The 20,804-nt window shown below is 44.9% G+C and overlaps 1 protein-coding gene and 1 long non-coding RNA gene across 12 annotated transcripts in view; one reads left to right on the forward strand and one right to left on the reverse strand.

Annotated features, from left to right (window-relative positions):
* Rere (arginine-glutamic acid dipeptide repeats) overlaps window positions 1-20,804 on the forward strand; it is a 329,621-nt gene that overhangs the window by 187,264 nt on the left and 121,553 nt on the right. For 8 of the 11 annotated variants that reach the window (XM_087660099.1, XM_087660101.1, XM_087660102.1 and 5 more), the window contains 1 exon segment: window positions 4,454-4,558. In XM_087660099.1, coding sequence (XP_087516225.1) covers window positions 4,454-4,558 — 105 coding nt within the window. 11 annotated transcript variants of the gene reach the window in all.
* Window positions 95-960, reverse strand: LOC148006173 (uncharacterized). Its single transcript, XR_015621368.1, has 2 exons — window positions 771-960; window positions 95-676 (listed from the first exon to the last, which is right to left on the reverse strand). It is a non-coding gene; the product is annotated as an uncharacterized LOC148006173 (long non-coding RNA).

Here is a 20,804-nt window from a genome sequence, read left to right on the forward strand (position 1 = left end):
AAGAGTGAGTTTCTTGGTGACCTGGTGACTGGATGACAAGTGCTCATTTTGTCACTGCATGGCCTGGCTTGGTAAATCTTTTTGAAAGCCTGGCATTTGTCAGTGTCTGATGCCCAGTGTGTGGCTCCAGCCTCACTCAGCAGTAGCATCTCACCGAGGAGAGTTTTGGGGTGTTTCTGTGGTTGTCTCCCATCAAACAGGGTGTAGTGGCAGAACCCTGTTAGTATTCATTTACTCATTTTTTTCTTCTCCAGAATTAGGGTCCTTTCCTTAAACTGTTGATGAGTGAGACGTGACGATAGAGGATTGAGATTCAGTGTTTTCTGTCAACTTCTCTCTTTGTAGCTCGCCTCCAGGGAAGGTCACTTTCTTCTTTCACACATGTAAGCCAGCACTGCTACTGTAGATAAAATTTAATTTTGAAGGGGACACAAATAAAACAGTTCATGGGCACATGAAAGGGAGTCGAGTGAGTATAATGGAGAAAACCAGAGGACAAGAAAAGGAAAAAGAAAAGGCTCATAGTGTTGTCTCTTAGCACCATTCTGTCAGAGATCAAAGGACTCCGTTACATGGATTCATGCTGTGTGCGGCCATTGACTGGGCTCTGCCATCCCATTCACTTGTGATGAAGCTGATGTCTATATTTTTCTTTCAAGCTGGTGCTAGAGTTGGGCTGTAAAAGAGAAGGAGAGCTTTGTCCTTTAGTCACCATGAATCAAAAGGAAAACAGAATTCCTCTTTGGGCTTTGCTTTGTAAATTGTGGCACCTTAGCTTTTCCTTTCCCAAAAGAAGTTCCTCCTCAGTCTGGGCTGTGTTGGGAAGTGTGTGCTGAGCCGGTGTTACTGCTCTGGCCTGCTCTGAGCCGTGGCTCATCTCCCTCATTGTTACCTTTGTGGTAAACCTCACGGTGCCTTCCTTCATCCATGCCTCCTCGCACTGCCGCTACTGAGGCCAGCATCCTGAGCTGATGCTGTGTTTGAGTTATCTGTTGCCTAGGTAGCATTTTGGGTTGACATTGTGACATAACAGTAGAGAGTGCCAGATTCAAATAGGATGACTTCAGCTGAATCCTGCCATGACACAGCTTTGTGACAGAATCAAATTTGTTGATTTTTGGATTATCCTTTTGACACTCTGGGTCATGTGACCTAGCAGTGGCCTCATAACTTGAACACTTACCTTTTGACCTAATGTCTACTCCAGCAGGCATGTGGAAAGCATTCACAGAGGGCCTCAGATGGGTTGCCTTACTAATTTGTGTTCTTTTTCAGTTACTAAATTTCAATAAGGTCTATAAAAATTAGTGTTTGAGAAAGAAAAGCTTATATAATACAGTTACTTATGGTACTGATGATATCCAGTATCCACGGATTTTGTTTCTTGTTGCCCAGTAGGTGGCTTGATTGGGTGTTCATTCTTTGTCTTTGGATAGGGGCTAAGCTCAGCCCTAGGAGCTGCCTTGCAAAGCTCCAAGCATATGTGAGCCCACACGCCAGGCCCATCTCTGGCCGTTTGCTCGCTGTGTTGCTTTGCCTATTGAGATGACGCTTTGTTGGCGATGTGTGAAGTGGCTGCTCTCTGACAGACTTGTGACTGGGAGTGTGTGCTATCAGAGTGCCCTGATGGAAGACAGTATGGGAGGTCAGAAGTGGCCCTTGATTGATGGCTGTGTTTCAGCTTGCTCACTCTCTGCCTCATACTTCTAGTAGTTACAAGGAAAAAAAAAAAAAAAAAAAAAAAGCTAAGGTAGTTCAGGCTACCGTCTCACCTAAGGATTCATATTTTAGAAAGGTAACAGGGTAAAGTTTCTAAAGTTCATGGCCCTTGACCAAATTGTTCAGAGCTTAGTTTTCATTATGTTCGTCCTGTATTAGTTTACCTCCTTGCTTTGCTACGAGCAGTTGCCATTATGTTTATGAGTTAAAAGAAATGAATTACCTCTGTAGAGAAGCCTTTAAGAAGTTTTGTGCATCAGAGCTCTGTCTCATGCAGCTTAAGCTGCAGTTTTGGACTGGCCTAGGACTTTCTTACTGGTTTGTCCACGTGTGTTAGTGTGTTGTTGGACAGCAGAGCTTGTCCGTGTCTTTGTCCACATGATGTTTAGCACTTTTCCCCCTGCTAGCAGTTAAGATCTCTGCATTCTAAGTTTTAACGTGGGTTCCAGTGTGCGGACTAACTGTTTCCACATAAGCCTTGTGATAACCTCTTTTCTTCTCTGAAAAGATGCTGGCATTGGCCGAATGGTTGCATCGAATGTGTTAATCAAATGTTGGAGAAAGGCCATGCTTGATGACTTTTTCTCTCTAAAAAGCACAGTATGTTTTTCTGTTTGTTTTCTGTGACCTCTGTGTGCTTGCCAGGGTTAGAGATCTGCTGTGCATGGGTTTGTGCAGCTCTCGTTAGTTCTTTCCCAAGCACTGATCTGAAGCTTGTTGAACTTTGAACTCTGGATAATAATAACACACAACCTTTTTTTCTGTATTTTGTCACTTTTAAAAAAAGATTTATCTACCTTTATGTGCATTGGTGTTTTGTCTTTCTATAAGGGTGTCAGATCCTCTGGAAATGGAGTTACAGACAGTTGTGAGCTGCTATTTGGGTATTGGGAATTGAACCCCGGTCCTCTGAAAGAACAGCCAGTGTTCTTAACTGCTGAGTTGCGTCTCTCCAGCCTCACTTTGTTAAACTCTTAAAAGTTGTTTGTATTTTAAGTTGTGAAACAAAAATGTCTACCTCATTGCATTTCAGTAAATTAGTAGTTTACCATGAAAAACAAAAGAATACAAGACCTCTATACTCAGAAATGTGATACTTTCTCTTAAAATAACTGTTGATAAAAGAGGAAGTAAAGCTAAAACAAAAGAAGTTTGTAAAAATGAGGGTTGGTGTCCTTAGTTCAAGTCCCAGCACCCACATGGTGGCTCACAACCATCTGTAATGAGATCCGATGCCCTCTTCTGGTGTGTCTGAAGACAGCTACAGTGTACTCATATAATAAATCTTTTTTTAAAAAAAGTTTGTAAAAATGCATGGATTCTTGGCATGTATTTTAGAAAATGATCAAAGGAAAATTAGTTGCACTAAACATTAAATTTTTCTTAAATTAAAAATCATTTTAATGAAATTCCCAGTTTATAACAGAACGAATAAACAACCACCACCAAGTCTAAGAATGTACTGACTTTTGTCCTGTTGAATAGAGAAGGATGTAAGTCAGTCTCGTTTAAGGGATCTGGGTGCAAGCAGGATTTCTACAGTGCCTGGAGTTAGGAGTGTTGGTGTTGGGTACCATGCTAATTTCTGTGTGTATTGTTACACCTAGAGAAACCACAGTGTAAACTATACACAGCCATGTCCTGAGAAATATACAAAATCAGGACGGGATTCTGAGAGAATTCATGTAGCTCACAGGAGAGCTGCAGACACAATTGGAAACTGGGAAAGTAACTCTTCAAAAACAGTTCTCTCCTTTAACCTGGTGGCCTAAAATAGAAAGACTCTTGAGACCCTCTGCTGTCTTCATTACTGAGGAAGACTGTCTGTCGGCTCTCTGCCGACATGCTGCTGAGTCCTGTGTTTCCCGCCCGTGCGAGTCCTTTTGCTTTACATACACTTCAGGTATGGAAGCCTTTCCTACGTGTTGCTCATTTAAAGAAGTCTGTTTCTAGGTTATGATTTTTAGTCGTATCCCTCTCTTGTGTTTTGTGTTAGGGAAGGCTCTGTCCTCACTGTCCTTTAGCATGTGACCTTACCAGGCTGTCTTCAGAGTGTGTAGCCCAGAGTGTACCACCACCTCTGCATACCCCACAGAAGGATTCCCGATTCTTTCCTCCTGGTTTTTGAGGATGTTTTTTTAAGACAGTTTTCCTGTCTATGCATTGTGCTTGCTGTCCCCTGGCTCAGCCTCCCTGGTACTAGGATTATAGCGATGTGCTAGAAAGTTCTGAGCCCAGATGTTTCAACCAGGTGGGGAAGATGGCAGTCTTCTTTTTAAAACTCACCCCTTCTTACCCATGCCACCAAACAGTGGGAGAGAATTCCTTGCTTGTGAGACAGACCCGGGTGCTGTGCAAACCCCGCGGAGAGTGCATGCGCTCACTCGTGCACATGGGGAGGCGAGCCCGCTGAGCAGTGTGCTGTTTCTGTCGTTACCCTGAGTTCCGGAGCCTGGACATGGCTCTCTGCGGTTCTGTAGTATTACGTAAGCTTTGACTAGAGGACGGTTCAACTTTACTTGAAGGTCACACCTAGAGATGTCGCTCTTCTCTTCTGTGGTACTTTGTGGGGCATACTGAAGCAACCATTTAAACGAAACAAAAATAAAAATTGCCAATCGAGCATGGACACTATATAAACGCTGTAGATTTAGACGCGTGCTTCCCTCACCCCACCTCACTCCCACTGCAAAGTAATTTAAACGTACATTTCTGTCTTTTGTTTTATCCTCAGAGGGAAGTGCAACATCTCCCATTTTTCCGACATATTTGCTGCTCGTGAATTTAAAGCCCGAGTGGACTCGTTTTTCTACATATTAGGCTACAACCCTGAGACAAGGTAAGTCACTTCGTCACTTATACCCACTTCCTTTCTCACCCACATGTGTGTGTGCTTGTGCATGTACATATCTGTGCTTAAGTTAGCAAGATGCCAAACAATGACTCAGTGCCTGCATGTCACATCCTGTGCCTTTGATGTTTGGGACAGCTCCTGCTTTGCCTGGACTTTGTTTTGCAAGAAAAGGCAGGGAAGTGAGGGTGTGGAGTGTGGAGGGATTAGGGCAGGTAAGGGCTGCCTTCTGTGCCTTCAGTTTACCGGGAGAGCATTGCCTTGATGCAGACTTTGTCAAGCCTTCCATTATGCGTTGGAAAAGATAAGTCAGTTTGGAAAATTAGATACTTATTGTTCAGTTAGCTTCAGGTGTGAAATCCAGAAACACTGACAAGGTCTGCTGAAGCTAGGAGTAGGAGATGAACAGCACCCTGTTGGAGCCATCTTGGTAAGGTGTACATGGGTAACGGAATAATGACTTAGACGAAAGGCAGTGTGGGTACAAGAGATGCACTTCACCACAGAAGACAGCCTACGGGTGGAAGATGGCCCTGTGCCTGCTTAGCCTTAAGTGCAGCTTCACTTGGTCATCGTAAGAGTGTCTCAGCCGAGGAGTTTCCTGGTCAGATTGGCTTGTGGAGGATTGACTTGAGGACTGCTTCTTCATGCTGGAGGATCCTGCTTACTGTGGGGAGCACCATTTCCTGGGCAGGCGGTCTTTGGCTGTTTAAACAGCTAGATAAAGGGGAGGATGGCTCACTAGCCTCCTCCGAGGATGCTTGCTGTACTCACAGGGACCTACACTCATTTCTCAGCAGCCACATCATGGCTCACAGTCATATATGACGTCAGTTATAGGAGCGCTTGTGCCCTTTTCTAACACACATGCCACATATAAACTCATGTAGGACAACACAAGTACATGTGAACAAAATTATCTTAAAAGCCAAAATAAACCTTTAAAAAGATGGAGAGCAAGCAAAAGAAAGCTAGCTGGTCTGTCTACATAGTCCCTGATGTACTTCGTTGGCTATGAATTGAGTTCTTTGTCCGAGTTTCTGTTTGTGTGGATGGCAAGCAGGCTTTAGGTTCCTTCAGTGGCAATAGGGAGTTGCGAGCATAAATAAACCTTTCTTTCCTTTTATCAGAATGCTTTATCACAACAAAAATGGAAGCAAAACGGCTGTTAGCATGCCGAGCGCCTGGGAGCTGGAAACCAGCAGGGTTAGCTGTGGTTCCATCTCACAAAGCAGAGGCCCGGACTAGAAGAGATGAAGGTCGCTGTGTGGTAACTAAGGGACCAAGACAGTTGGAGGTCTTTGTTGTTGTTTTGTTTTTGAAGACAAGATCTCACTATGTAGCTTTGAGAGTTTTAGAACTCACTCTGTAGATCAGACTGACCTCAAAAGCAAAGAGATCCACCTGCCTCTGGCTCCTGAATGTTGGAGTTTAAAAAACAGGCGTGTGTCACTATGCCAGGCTCTATTAGAAGATTTTATATAAGAGTTGAAAATAGGTATGTTCTGAACGTTGGGACTAAAATACTGCTACACAAAAAGGTCTAGATAGGCCAAGATAAAAATTATAAGGGGTGACTTTGTTCCTTTGTTTGTTTATTCATTTCAGTTTTCGGTGTTTTGACTCAGGGTTTCTCTGTGTAGCATTGGCCCCGCTGGAGCTTGCTCTGTAGACCAGCTTGGCATTTAACTCAGGAGTCCACCTGCCTCTGCCTCCCATTTGCTGGGATTAAAGGCCTGAGCCACTACCACCCAGCTAATAGTAGGTGGTTTTTTAATAGCTCACCGTCATCAATGAATAGGTCAACTAGATCCCTGTCCCGATCACTAAATCCACACAGAAACTTCAGAATTAAAAGTGCACCACAAATGGACTGAACAGATATCTATAAAACATTCCATCCGACAACAGCAAAACAATCTTTTCATAAACAGACCACATTTAGATATTAAAGGAATCCTACCAGGGGCTAGAGAAATGATTTGGCAGCTTAGAGCACTTGTTGCTCTCACAGAGAATCCAAATTTGATCTCCAAGGTGATGTTGGTCAGGTAGCATACGTACATGCGGCGTGTGCGTACATTCAAAGACTTAAACCTAGAACGTAAGTCCTAAACAATTGTTTGTTTGTTTACATCTCAAATATTACCCCGTCCTCCTGGTTCCCCCTTAGCCTTCTCTGAGAGGGTAGGGGCTTTCCAGGGTGTGTGGGTGGGTGGGTGGGTGTGAGGCCAGCCTTGTTTGGGATATGGATGGCACAGTTAGGTTCCAGTTTTAGGGAGAGCCTCTGCTTCAGTTTTTAAATGTTAACAAAAACTATTTCTTAGATTTTATTAAATCGTAGTGAAATAAGGCTCAAAACCTAATAGTGAAAGAAATTGCTGGGCTGGAGAGATGGCTCAGCGGTTAAGAGCACTGACTGCTCTTCCAGAGGTCCTGAGTTCCATTCCCAGCAAACACATGGTGGCTCACAACCATCTGTAATGGAATCTGATGTCCTCTTCTGGCACATCTGAAGTCAGCTACAGTGTACTCACATACATAAAATAAATAAATCTTAAAAAAAAAAGAAAAGAAAAAAGAAAGAAATTGCTAAAGCTGTGAGCTCAGGGAATAGCTCAGCCAGGAAAGTGCTTGCTGTGCAAGCATAAAGATCCAAGTTCAATCCCCAGAACCTGTGTAAATAAAAGCGTGCATCGAGGTGCAACCCCAGCACAGGCAGGCAGAACTGGAGCTTGCTGGTCATCTAGCCTAGTGTAGTTGGCAAGTGCCAGACCAGTGAAAACCACCGTCCACATGGAGGTGGTGCACACCTTTACTTCCAGCACTCAGGAGGCAGAGACAGGGGGATCTCTGAGTTCAAGACCAGCCTGGTATGTAGAGTAAGTTCCAGGACAACCAGAGGCTACACAGAGAAACCCTGTTTCAACAACAAAAAAAGATTCTTCAAAAGAAACACAGGTGTGACATTGAGGGTGGTGTCTTCTGACTTTTACACGCACCTGAACACACTCACAAGCTATACACATACCCACGAGTGAACAGCAAATCGGGGAAGAAATTAGAGCTGATACTTAGCAATTCTTAGAAGCACATGAAAATGCAAATACTCCTGTGAAGACATGTGTAGCTATGAAGGCTTACATTAAAAATGGGGCTGGAGAAATGGTTCAGTGGTTGAGAGCACTGGTTGCTCTTCCAGAGGTCCTGAGTTCAAATCCCAGCAAACACATGGTGACTCACAACCATCTGTAATGAGATCCGATGCCCTATTCTGCTGTGTCTGAAGACAGTTACAGTGTACTCATATATAATAAATAAAAAAATCTTTTAAAAAAATGAAGAGAGATGTGTGTCGCTCTAGTCACTGCCAATCCTCCTTTTCTCCCTCCCCCTCCTTCTCCCCTTCCTCTTCTTCCTCCTCCCCCTTTCCTTCTCCCCCTCCTCTTCTTTCTCCCCCTCTTCCTCCTTCCCCTCCTCCTCCCCCTCTCCTTCCCTTCCTCTCCTCTCTCCCTCCTCCTCCTCCACAATGTGCTTAGTAAACTCTTCCTCCTTTAAACAGTGCCGAAGTAGCATGAAGTTAGTGATGCACTTCAAGGTCATAGAAAAACAAGGACAGACCTAACTACCAAAGAGAGTACAGAGAAATAGTTGAGACCATGAAGAAAATGAATGACATGGAGACTTAAGAACAGTGTGGTAAGTCAGTCAAAGGGCTGACTCGGACAAGGTGACTTGATAAAGCCTAGGCAAACCAACCGAGGGAAGAGACAACTTGACAACACATTAAAGATGACAACGGGCATTATATCAGTAACAGTGAAGTCCTGAGGCTTATTAGGGAATTCTGGGAGTAACCTATATCCCAGAGGCTGGCAGTCCTGGGAAGAGATGGACAGGTAAGCGAGACGGTATCCAGTCTGCCTAGTGCAAGAGTGCCAGCTTCTCCCACTCTACCCGGGCAGCAAAAGACGAGTACGCTCACATGTAAAACTAACCAGAGCCTGCTGCTGGGTCTGATGGCTCAGCCTGTAATCCCGCTGCTTAGGAGGCTGAGGCAAAAGGTAAAAGGAGGCGTTGAAATGTAACTCAGTGTAGAATGCTTGCATAAGGTGCATAGGCCCTATATTAATTGTGAGAATGGGAGGAGAGGCGATTGAAATATAACTATCAAATATATTCTTGGTATATGGCCTATGTTTGAAAATCAAAAGCTCATATTTCAGTTTCTAAAGAAAACAGTCATAAAGGTAGTAAAACTAGATCTCTTGTGTAGCCTGTTAAAATGAAGATAAAGAGCAGTTTACGCAGGGCTGGCTCAGCTGTTAAAAACACTTGCTGTTCTTACAGATGACCCAGGTTCAGTTCCCAGCATCCACAAGGTGGCTCACAACCACCGGTAACTTGAGTTCCAGGGGATCTGACACTCTCCTATGGCCTGCGTAGACACTGGGCTAGCATGTGATGTACAGAAAAAAAATCACTGGGTATTTATGGATTAATCGATTATGCCAATGATGAATATACCAAGAAAGGGACCCAAGAGAACGCATCACATTCACAGTAGCGTTTAAAAATTGGGCTGGGAGCTCGAGAGATGGCTCAGAGCACTGGCTGTTCTTCCAGCGGTTCTGAGTTCAATTCCCAGCAACCATCTGTAATGGGTTCTGATGCCCTCTTCCGGGGTCTGAAGACAGTGACAATATATTCATATAAATTAAATTAGTAAATATTTCAAAAAAAGTGGGCTAGGTATATACTTCAGTGGTAGAGTATTAAACTAGCAGCACGTGGGCAGTGTGTTCAGTTCCTAGTGCCACAGTAACAGTCCCCCCCCCCCCTTCCCTGCATGCTAGGACTAAACCTAATCAAAGAAAGGACCCATACAATGGAGAACTTAAGAACACTACCCTAGAGCTGCAGAGATGGCTCTTTTAAGAGTACATACAGCTCTTCCAGGAGTCCTGAGTTCAGTTCCCACCACCCGAGGATCTGACATCCTCTTCTGGTCTTCATGGTTACCCAAGTGTATACACAGAGACACATTTGAATAACAATAACTATGCAGATAATAATACAATTACACTAAAGTCACTTAGAAAGACCTCCCATGCTTATAAGATTACAAAATTCATACTATGAACATGACTGTATTCCTTAAAACAGTCCAGAAATAGTTTCTTTTTCAACCCCTTCTTCCACTGATATTCTTTAGAGAACTAAAGTTCTTAAAACTTAGGTAGAAGCACAAGTATCCCAAGTCACTTAAGCAACCCTAAAGAGCACACTTACGGGAGATACTGTGACACCTCAGAGCCATAAAACAGCACAGCACAGCACAGCACAGTACTGCTCAGAGGCTGGCTACCGCGTCCGGGTCTTAACAAAGGTACAGAGCATATACGTGGGGAAGAGAGAGCCTCCTCAGGCAAGGTTCTGCTAAGTCTGGATAGCCAGAGACGATAAGAGAAGGAGAAGGGTGAGACTAATCTCTGTCTCTCATGTCACACAAAAGTCATCCGGTGCACATAAAAACTCCTGTGTAAGACCTGGAACTGAAAAGCACTCCACTAGCTAATAAATAATAGTAATTAACAAACGCCTTACGTGGGATAGGATTCTGTCGCACGGCAAAGGAAACAGCCACGTCTTCACAGTGGGAGAAAAACCTCTGCCGAGTTTACATCTTACAGGGAATTACTATGGAGACAAGTATCCTGTGCTTTCTCTCATGACATCTAGGTGCAAGGCAAGGTGTGAGGGAGAGAGAGGAGGAGGAGGAGGAAGAGGAGGAGGAGGAGGAGGAGGAGGAGGAGGAGGAAATGAACAGCAGAGCAGAACAGAGACTAGAGAGACATATGGAGAATCTACATTTTCCCACATAAATGCAGGACACAAAAACAGAAGACAGGAAGGGCCAGGGTGGGGGTGGGGCTTCTAGCTTTAGCTAATGTAACTCTAGTTAGAAGACAGAGCAAAAGGAGAGCAGGTGGGAGAAGGAAGGGTCCAGCAGGAGAACAGAGGGAGTCGGAGAGGGAGAGCTTAAGTAGAGTCCAGTGAGAGACCCTGAAGAAGTCAGTAGAGAAGGAAATGAGTCGCTGTCAAGCAACATCAGCTGCTTCAGTAATAATTGAACCAAAAATTCACTTATATTTGTATGTCAAGAGAGTACGTGCTCACGTCCATACTGGTCATCAGTCACATGTGACATGGTCTGTCAAGGATTTTAAAACCACAAATATCAGCGGATGATAAAGTTGTTGTGTGTTGCAGAGCCCTCAGGTGCATCTGTAATACCTGAAGAAAGGGAGGGGTTATCCTCTAGGAACGATACATTATTAGGTCAGACATTACCAACATGAATGTTGTTTAGTGAAGGATGTTGAGAACCATGCAGACATTTGAATGGTATTCTTAGGCTGGCCTGGCTTGGGAAAGGTGCCCACTCTGCCTGTTGTGGTTATGTGAGGATACACTATTGGGGCTTGCCATTAGTGTCTGGTTTTCTGCTCAAATAGGATACAGAGTAAGAGGGAGAGATAAATGAGAGCCTCCAGTCAGGTGCCAGCCTAACCTGAACCCCAAGATTCAGCTCTGATTTCAGTCTCTGATATCCAGACACTCAGGGAACATTCACTTTGCCTTATGTAAACAAGACTCATTCCAAGTTTACCTCTGCAGGTCAGTGTCCTCTGCAAAATGTTATCATTGTATTATATAGATTATATGAACAGTCTACTCAAGGTCTACTGAGTACTTAGAAAATAAACTTCAGCCAGACGATGGCGGTGCATACCTTCTATCCCAGTGCTCACTCGGGCAGGGGCAGGGGCAGGGGCAGGGGCAGGGGCAGGGGCAGATGGATCTCTGAATTCAGGGCCAGTCTGCTCTATAGAATGAGTTCAAGGATAGCCAGGGCTACACAAAGAAGTCCTGCCTTGAAACTCCCATCCCCCCAAAAGAAAGAAAGTTGAGCTCAGAGATCCTGGTAAATAAGACCAGTTAGGCCTACTATATAGTCAGCCAAAACACTCTTTGGTTGAGCTACAATAAACTGGTCTTAGCCATGTCTCAGTTCTGTGTTTTTGTGTTTTTTTCCCCCGTCTGGCCCCACTTTTTGTTTCAACTAGTACTTCATACCGGCAGGCTTAGCCTGGCTGCTTCATCTTTGAGTTACGAGCCCTAGGAAGGATTTTCTCCTTTTAGCCTGTCATGTTCTAGTCTCATGCTAGCGCTCTATGTTTGTGTTCTTCTGTAAGCCATTCACCTCCTGGAGTCTGTTCTGCATTTATCATGTGAAAGTGATCATAGTTAACTCTGAAGGTGACTTGTGTAAATTCTTGGTATTTTGTAACATCTTGAGGATTACAGAGGTTGTTAGGTATTTTCATTGACAAGGGGCTGCGCACTTTTATCTCGTGTAGGGTCTTTGCATACTGTTTGGGATGAGCTACTTTCTCGGTTACTCCCATGTTTGAAAAGCCTTCAGCAGAATAGCACCAAGCCCAGGTCTTACTATTTCAGTAACTTTTTGTCAGAAAACATCTTTAGATATTGAATAAAATATTTAAATCCTGTAAATGCAGAACTGGGTTCCATATATGAAAACCTGAGTAGGAAGCAGGTCATTGGTTCATGGTGGGAGGCAGGTTTGTTGTTGGCTCCAGGGAAGCCCGCTGTGACCCTGAACATCTCTAGGAGGAGATAATATAAAAAGCAGACTCATGCCAGTGAGGCCCCATGACAGACAGAACATACGTGAGAAGCTTCTGGAAGGATCCACCCTAGTGCAAGGTTGTGCAAGGTGGCTGTGGGTAAACTGTCTGAATGTTGCGGCTTACTCTTAGAAGTGACAGAACACTGCAAGAACTCTTCACCACCAACTCAAGTCAAAGAAACACCAAGTGCACCAAGTGCTTCGGCAAGTGTCCCACGCTAGCGTGAGCAGGTATGGGGAGACGCGGTCCCTCAGCACAACGATGGGCTGGAAGAAAGAGGAAATAGGCAGCCTGCACGCCTTCTCCCTTAAGGGAGCTCACACTAGCTGCCTGCCCTGGCCAACAACAAAATGTCAGGAAAGCACACCCAGGGGGAAGATCTGCCAGTCACCATTTACCTCTTGAGGAGGAACAGTCGGATCCCTACTGGGATTCAGAAGAAGCTTGGGTGGCCCAGGGAGTGACACCTAAACAATAATTTTGAAAATAAGATTTTCCTGACTTGGAGAAGTTTTTTAGTGTAATAGTTCCTGTGTGTAGCTCCACTGAATTATTTTTTATCCTTCATTCACGTGAACCTTTTCTGGGTGAAAGGGTTTCTTTGGTGCCAGTCTAGTGTGGGGCACTCCATTTCAGCAGTTCTCCATACTGTCAGCTGCAGTGGTTTTAGGAAATGTTCTTTCAGCCCATTGCCCTGTTTTCATGTGTTGGGGCAAAGGGAAACCAGGTAAATCTGGTTGTGTGTTCTTTCTCTGCACTTAATTCTTTTCACAGAGCCGAGAGTGAGTGCCCCTGAACTTGGAGTTTCCCAATCCCTGAATGCTAGGATTGCCTGGCTATGCAATGCCCAGGCTCACACGCAGCTTCATGCATGCTAGGCAAGCTCTCTTATAACCGAGTCTCATCCTCAGCCCCTTGGCACTTCCGGTATGCTGTACATTATGTTTTCTGCAGAAATATGTAGATTCCTCAGCTTAGACTTTGTCTCACAGAATAGACAGAGGGCACCTGGGACTGAGCACTATGTCCTGCTCTGAGAATCTGTAGGTCATTCCTGTTCTTCGAACAGATTTTAAGTTTCTGACTCTCCATTCTATTTCAGAGAAACAGTTGGTCCTGTGTGTCCCCCACTCCCACCCCACCCCCAACTTGTCTTTTATGTTTTGGGGGAATTCTGTGATCATTCTTTTTAAGTTATAGCTCAGTAGTCAAAAATCATCTTTCAGTTTGCAGGTGGGAATAACCTACATATCAGTTATTTCTTACATGACAGACAGTCCTTTGTGGTACATGAACATTGGGTGAGAAGACAGACTTGTTCTGTAGGGTTTTATCAGAACCTCTTGGCTGGTCTGTGGGCAGTGGGAGCGAGTGCTTTGGTCCTCAGTATTGCTGTATAGTAAGGTGGACTACATGGCTTTAGAAATCTTTCAAAATGAGTTTTTAATAGGTTTAGTTTCATAAATAGTGCTACGCGAATTTGGCTTAGTAGGAGGAATCAGGGAAGTTGAAATGAGGGGGTTTCTGCTGGATGCCGAAGTGTTTATAGTCGATGTCTTTAGGCATTGGGGGAGGACATATGCATGCATGTTTGTTTTACTGAGGGTCAGTGTCAGCCCACATTCCAGTTCATGCTAGGTTAGTGCTCTGCTGCTCAGTTTACACCCCTAGCCCCCACATCCTTGATTTGAACGTTGTCGCTGTTTTTATTGTTACAGTTCGTTCTTGGAGACCTGGCTGGGCTCATACTAATTACCTTAGGAGCTGCTGTAATTTAATCCCTTGGAGATTCGGGGGCTTCTTTTGCATGAAGCATGGGATTCCTTATGTGCTGTGTTAGTGCCGTCTCCATTGTGGCCATACCTGTATGGTTCGCTCTCTTGCTGGGTCTTTTTGTCAGGTGCATAGGGTTTTCAAAAAGACGTGTGTTTAGTTGACTTCTCTTTGCACTGCCGCTGTGCTTCAAGCATGCTTCTATTTCTGCATTTAATTCCAGCTGCAGTCATTTGTACCTGTTCCCGAGTTCTTGCTCTCTGTTGAAAAGGTGGTTACTTAAAAACCTGACTTACTTAAAAACAGAAAAGACAAAAGAAAACTTGCTGTTGTCGCCTGTGGACAGACGCTTCTCCCTATGGAGAAGCCTGTGTCTTGCGGAGTTCCTTGGTGTCGGCTGTCTGGAGTCCCCTTTCTAAGGCCCCACTTCCCTGCACACTAGCTTGGTGTGCTAGGAGAAGCTGCAGAGTCTGTTGGCTGGGCTTTATTTACGGAAACAGCAGGGTTGAGATTGATTGCGCTGTGGAGAGACAGTGTGTGGATAAGGGAGGGTCACAGCACATGCTCAGTCCTGTCAGTGTGAGGGAAGTTTCAGCGTTCTGCGTGAAGGCTTAGGTCATAGCACAAGCTCAGTGAGAGCTCTGTGAGGTCTCTCAGCCTGCATGTGCCTCCATTTTGAGTACTTAGAGTAGAAAAGGGCAGAGTTTTAGCAGTAAGTAGAGGTGAGGAATCCAGCTAGACTCACGAGAGCCTCTGTTAGTCATGGATGACCCATTCAGCCCCTGCAGGTAGGCGATCTTCCCCTGGCCTTCCCGAGCCGTTGGCTTTGCTGCTCAAGCTCCTTCTGAAGATGTTTATGAATCATCTCGCCATTCATAGTGCATGCTCCTGAAGCCTTTGATTCAGCCAGCTGGCCATGCAGAGGTGACATTGCAAAGCATAAAATCAGAGCCGTGCATGGGGTCTAGCAGGAGATGAATTAAGCAGACGTACAGTGTGAAGCTTTGTGAGTCTATCCATGGCCTCTGCCCCCTTCCTTCACCTCTTCCTCTCTTCAGCGTGATTATAGCCTGGGTTTGCCCAGTGTGTTTTGTAGAGCTTGTCTGTCTTCAAAACCTACAGAGCAAACCTGCAGGCTGCCTCGTTACCCTTGCGCCTTGTAGGGATTGCTGGGCCACAGAATGGATCTGTTTGGCTGTTTTAGGAAGGGTGGTAGGTGGGCAGCTATTGGTTGCTTTGAAGGTGGGTGGAACTTGTTTTGATTGAGAGCCTGTTTGCTAGAGCAGATTATAATTCTTGCCAAGTGACACATGAGGGGGTAGCTATGGCTGAGGACTGCAACTGTAACGTCCTGGTGTGCAAAGGAGCTGTCACATCACAGCAGCTTCTCCTGTCCCTTCTGAAGGAGCAAAGCCTTCTTTTTGGAGTTTGTGGCAATTTTCTTGCCAGCTTTGAGAGACTAAATATTAATGTCTGTATTAAATTGAGATTCATACACTTTTTTTTTCCCCCCTCAGAGCTGGGGGCCGAACCCAGGGCCTTGCGCTTGCTAGGCAAGCGCTCTACCACTGAGCCAAATCCCCAACCCGAGATTCATATACTTTTATTTATTCTTGTATGTTAGTTTTAGCTTTGTGCTTTATGGGGTGTGTGTGTGTGTGTGTGTGTGTGTGTGTGTGTGTGTGTGTGTGTGTGATTTTTGCACTGAGTAGGAGAGGAGAGTGAATGAGTTTGGGGCCAAAGAAGGCAGAGGTATGGACAAGGTCACATTTGGTACCTGTGGCTGTGGTCTGACCATGGAGTAGCCCTCTCTACCCAGATGAAGTTGCCTCCCCGTCCTGTTTTCAGAGAGAACCCAGGTAGGAGGCTGTTACCATGGTTTACTAGGGAGCCAATCAGGATAAGCAGATTTTGTGCAGTGGAATTCTTACTCAAACAGGGAATTAGAGAAGTTTGGTGCCTCTCATTTCCTCTCCCCTTTAGGGTTGGGAACAATTTAGAAATAAGTCATGTTTTGTGCGGTTGTGAGGACTATAGAAAATGCTCTAAGATAGAGGAGGTGAATCGTCGTCTTCTAGGGGACAGGAGAAGTTCACTGTGTATTATCACTAAGGAGGAAGACTCGTAAGGTTTTAGCTGCAAACAGGGATCTTGTCAGAAGAGGCCTCTGATTGGGCCAGGGTTCAGCAGTATTAACATTTAAAATATTCCTAAAGCATTAATTTGTATTCTTGCATACTTAATTGTAGAATTTGAACCAAAGAGGTGCTGTGTAGAGAAGTAATGTAGGGTTAGGGTCTTTGTTGTTATTTCTGTGTTCGATTACCATTCCTGTGAGAGCCACTTTCTGTTATGACAGTGCGTGTTTGAACATTATGTTGGGAAGTTTGGGAATCGTACCCAGTGTTTCCCACAGTGTATAAAGCTGCTTCTGGAGCCAGACCATATGTTTGAGAGAATACTGATTTGTTGTGGTTCTTGTTGTAAGGTCTTTACTTTATCTTCTTTCATAGTTTGAATTTTTGAGGTTGAGGCCCACCTATTTGGCTGGCGAGTCCAGCTTTCATGGTATTTGGTGCAGTCATCTGTTTGATGGGGAGGTTTGGAGTGCCTGGCTCTGCTTTGTGAATAGTTCTGGGTTTCAGAATTGATTTTCTCTGCTTCACATGCAATAAAATCAGCAACACCGTTTTCTCTGTGTATGCATTTGTTCCTTACTCTCCTATCTTGAGAAAATTCATTTTTGGGGGAAAGTTGCTTCTGAAAGTCTGTCTTCTGTCCAGGGTATTTGGGACATGTCTGTCTTCATCCATCGCTATAGATTCTTGACTGGAAATCTGAGTGGGGCCGGCATTGTGCACTGAGTGTGTGTGCATGTGCATGCAGCCTATCCCTGCGAGCATCCTGGACACATTTGCTCTGTGTGTGTCACTGATGCCGCTTCTTAATGCCATCTGCTTCTAGTCTCGTCTTTGGGGCAGACTCCCTGGTTGAGGCCGCTCTGAGCTGCCTGAGGCCTGGTGTCTAGCATGCTGCTGATTCTCTAGTCTCCTGAGCTCCCGACCACTTCTTCCTCCTGAGCTCACTTTGTCTTTTCCACTTTGCTTTCTGTCCTTACTGAGCCATGTTCTATGTGCCAGGCACTCGCTTGTTGTAAGCCTGTGAAAGAAGTTGGATAGGAAGGGGGAGGGGGCACACCAGCTAAAGGAAGGCTGTAGACATACACAGGGTTGATAATCTTCTGCATCATAAAGTTTCTGATCCAGGTGCCATGCTTACAACCATGTTTAAAACAGTGTGTGCGCTCTGTCATACTGACACTCCAGCAAACTGTTGTTTAAGTCAGGTAGGCTGGAGATCAGTTCTGTGAACGGTCTTTGAAATACACATTTATTTGTGGTTATCTTTCTGTTGGGTGGGGGTCACTTATTTCTTTTTTTTTTTTCTTTCTTTTTTTTTTTTTCTCCTTTGAGGTAGGGTTTCTCTGCATAGCCCTAGCTGTCCTGGAACTTGCTCCAGGCTGGCCTCAAACTCATAGAGATCCACCTGCCTTTGCCTCTCGAGTGCTGGGATTAAAGGTATGTGCCACCACCACCTGGCCATTCAGTCTTATAACCTTGGTTTGTAGTATAGGGCCTGGCAGATGGATCATTTTTGGGGAAATAAGAGGGACTGAAATAGGGTTTCATTATGCAGTTCCGGGTGACCTAGAATTCAGAGACCTACTTAACCTTTTCCACCCAAGTGCTAGGACAGCACATGTGAGCCACCAATGCGTGACACAAGTGTTATCTTTGACATAAATATGTTTAAATGGATGTAGCATGTAAGTGACTAGCACTCCAGACGCAGAGACGTGAGAATCTGAGTTTGCAGCAATTCTGGTTTACAGAGTGAATTTCAAATCAGCTAGCGATAGCCAGTTAGGCCCTGCTTCAGAACACGTCAACCCCAAACCACATGTGTTCAGTAAATGCTGATGTCAGCAGTTAAAGAGGTGAATGGATCTGAAGCCAGATGGTGTTGGTGTCCACATACTCTGTGGCATTGGGCCAGCTGCTGGTGTGCTCGGGGCTGGCCTTCTTTGGGTCTGGTCTCTGGAAAGGTGATGAGCACAGTGCAGAGGTGCCGTGTGCTGTCGCAACTCCCACGTCCTCATCTCCAGTTTCTTGGAGATGTGGTTCAGTAGCAAAGCATTCGGAATTGTCGTGGTTGTTTGTAGCCAGCTGTCCACACTAGACCAGTCTGCCTCCTCCTTGCTCTTTTTAAATATTTGTCTTTATCCTCTTTAATAAAACCTTTTTTTCCCCTACTGTGAAGATTGAACCCACAACCTGACAGCTGTTTGTTAGTTAAATGTTCTCCATTACATTGTATACTTCATGGTATTTTGTATACTTCATTGTATTTTGAGACAGGATCTCACGAAGTTGCCTAGACTGGCCTTAAACTTGGCAACCATACTGTTTCAGCCTCTTTCATAGCCGGGATTATAATCATATACTACCCTTCTAGGTCCTGAAATTTCATTTTTACTTTTTACCTATTTTTCTTTATGCTTATTAGTGACTTGTCCATGTGTATGTCTGTGTACCACAAGCTTGCTTGGTGCCAGAGCTCACCAGAAGTGGGCATTTGATCCCCTGGAACTGAAGTTATAGACAGTGATGAGCCACCATGTGATTGGGAATTGAACTTGGGTCCACTAGAAGAGAGTTAGTGCTTTTAACTGCTGAGCCATTTCTCTAGCCTCTGTTTTTAAGGAAGTCTCCTTCTATACCTGGTAACATTTGGTGTTTCTTTTCTTTGTGTTTTGTTTTTGTTTTTTTTCTTTTTTGTTTCTCTTTTCTTTTTACTAACCCGGTGTCAAGGTCTGACTTTGAATAGAACACAGTGAGGGAGCTGCTCTGCTACCTATGATGGTGTTTCTCTTCCTAACAGTACCCAGTGAGGAAGAGAGCTGATGTCTTCTGCTTCTTTGCCCACCATATTCATAGCACTACAATAGAGAGTTCTTATGCAGTGGCCTGGACTTGAAGCATTGCAGATTCTTCCTGTGGGGCAGAGAGGCCTTGGAAGTGTACTGTAGCCCTTGCTCACTGGCTGTGCTCTCTCTGGGACTGCGTCAGGCTTCTTCTGTAGTTTGATTTCAGTGCATGGAAAGTCCTGTCTTTGCTTAGGAGATCAGCTCAATCCTGGAGGACAGCTGTTCCTTTGGCGTGAGTATGCGTCCATACGCACGTTTGCTGAGCCGTGGTTGCTAAAGGCATTGGTATTTGGGCAGCAGATGAGGAGCCTGGAATGGGGCAGAGTTAGATGGAGTTGCCAGCGCCCTGTGCAGCTCATTGAATGGAAGGTGAGGAACGTGAATCAGTAAACAAGGCTGTCGGGCACTTGAAGGCAGCTCCTCTCCTGCTGTCTGCACAGTCTTCCTTCTAAATAGTGAGTGACTGCTTCCTCTTTTCTTCCTTTTGTAATAATCCAGTTTGTTTTCCAGCTCTTCAGCCTCGGGCTCAACCTCCTAAGTGCTAGAATTTCTGCCTTGTGCCACCACACCAATTCCAACATAGTTTTCAAGCCCTGTTTTTCGGATCTGAGATGGATGGTTTTGAGGGGAAGGTTGTATTTATGGTTCTTCTCAGCGTAGAGTTTACTTGTCAGCCAGCGCCCAGCTTTTAGCTCTGGACACTGGATTATAGTCTGAAGAAGCCTGCAGGAGAATTGCTTCTGGAATCGATTGCTATGCTTCTCGAGAGTAGTCTTTCCTTGCTCAGGCTTTCCTCTCTTCTGCAGAGCGCAAGACTGTCTCAAGCTTCCCAGCAGCTGGCTCAGAGGAACTTAGGCTTTGCAGCCTGCCGCTGTGGACTCCATGCCTGAGGGCGTGGGCTGCTCTCCACACTTCACTGCTTTTGAGTGAAAGCTGAACTTTGTTCCTCTTAGAGTTTGTCAGACCTGTTCTCGGGTTGATTGTGCCTGGAAGGTTAGCCTTCTGTCCCGAGTGACTTTATGACCTTGGAATATAGCCTACAGCTGCTAACTATAGCTAAGATACACAGATTTAGAATATTAGAGTCATTGTTCATTCAAAATATATTTATTAGTGTCTAGCCTCTTTAGACACTGGGGCATGCCAATGAAAACTGCATTGAGATCCGCTCAGTCAGAGACTGTGAATCAGGAAGCAAATTTAGGGGTGTGCTATGAGAAAGGTTGCCGGACAGATAGGACAGTGGTTAAGAACACTTATTGCTCTTCCAGAGGCTCTGGGATTTAGTTCCCAAACCCCACATGGTGGTTTCCAACCACCCCTAACCCCAGTTCCAAGGGAGCCAATGTTCCTTTTCGACTTCCCAGGACACCAGGCATGCATGTGGTACATGTACATACATATGAGCAAAACATGTATATACATTAAATAAGTAAATCTAAAGAAACTAATAGGGAGTCTGTTAGAGGTCAGAAGTTCAATTCCCAGCATCCACATCCTGTGGCACATAATTCCCTATAACCCTGGCTCCAAGATCTGAGCACTTTGTTCTGGCCATTGCAGTTACTGGCTGCACTGGATAGGAGCGCACTCAAACACTTTACCGGAGATCAGAATGACTTTGAAGGGGAAGTGGGCAGAGAGGAACACTCACACTGTTTCTAGTAATATACAATAGTGTGGACACTGTGGAGATGAGTTACAGGCGTTTCTCACGAAGCCCTAAAGTGGAACCCACCATAGCACCCTCAGGCCC

Source organism: Rattus norvegicus, chromosome 5, assembly GCF_021556685.1.
Source record: "Rattus norvegicus strain SHRSP/BbbUtx chromosome 5, alternate assembly SHRSP_T2T, whole genome shotgun sequence".
In the NCBI taxonomy this organism is placed as follows: Eukaryota; Metazoa; Chordata; class Mammalia; order Rodentia; family Muridae; genus Rattus; species Rattus norvegicus.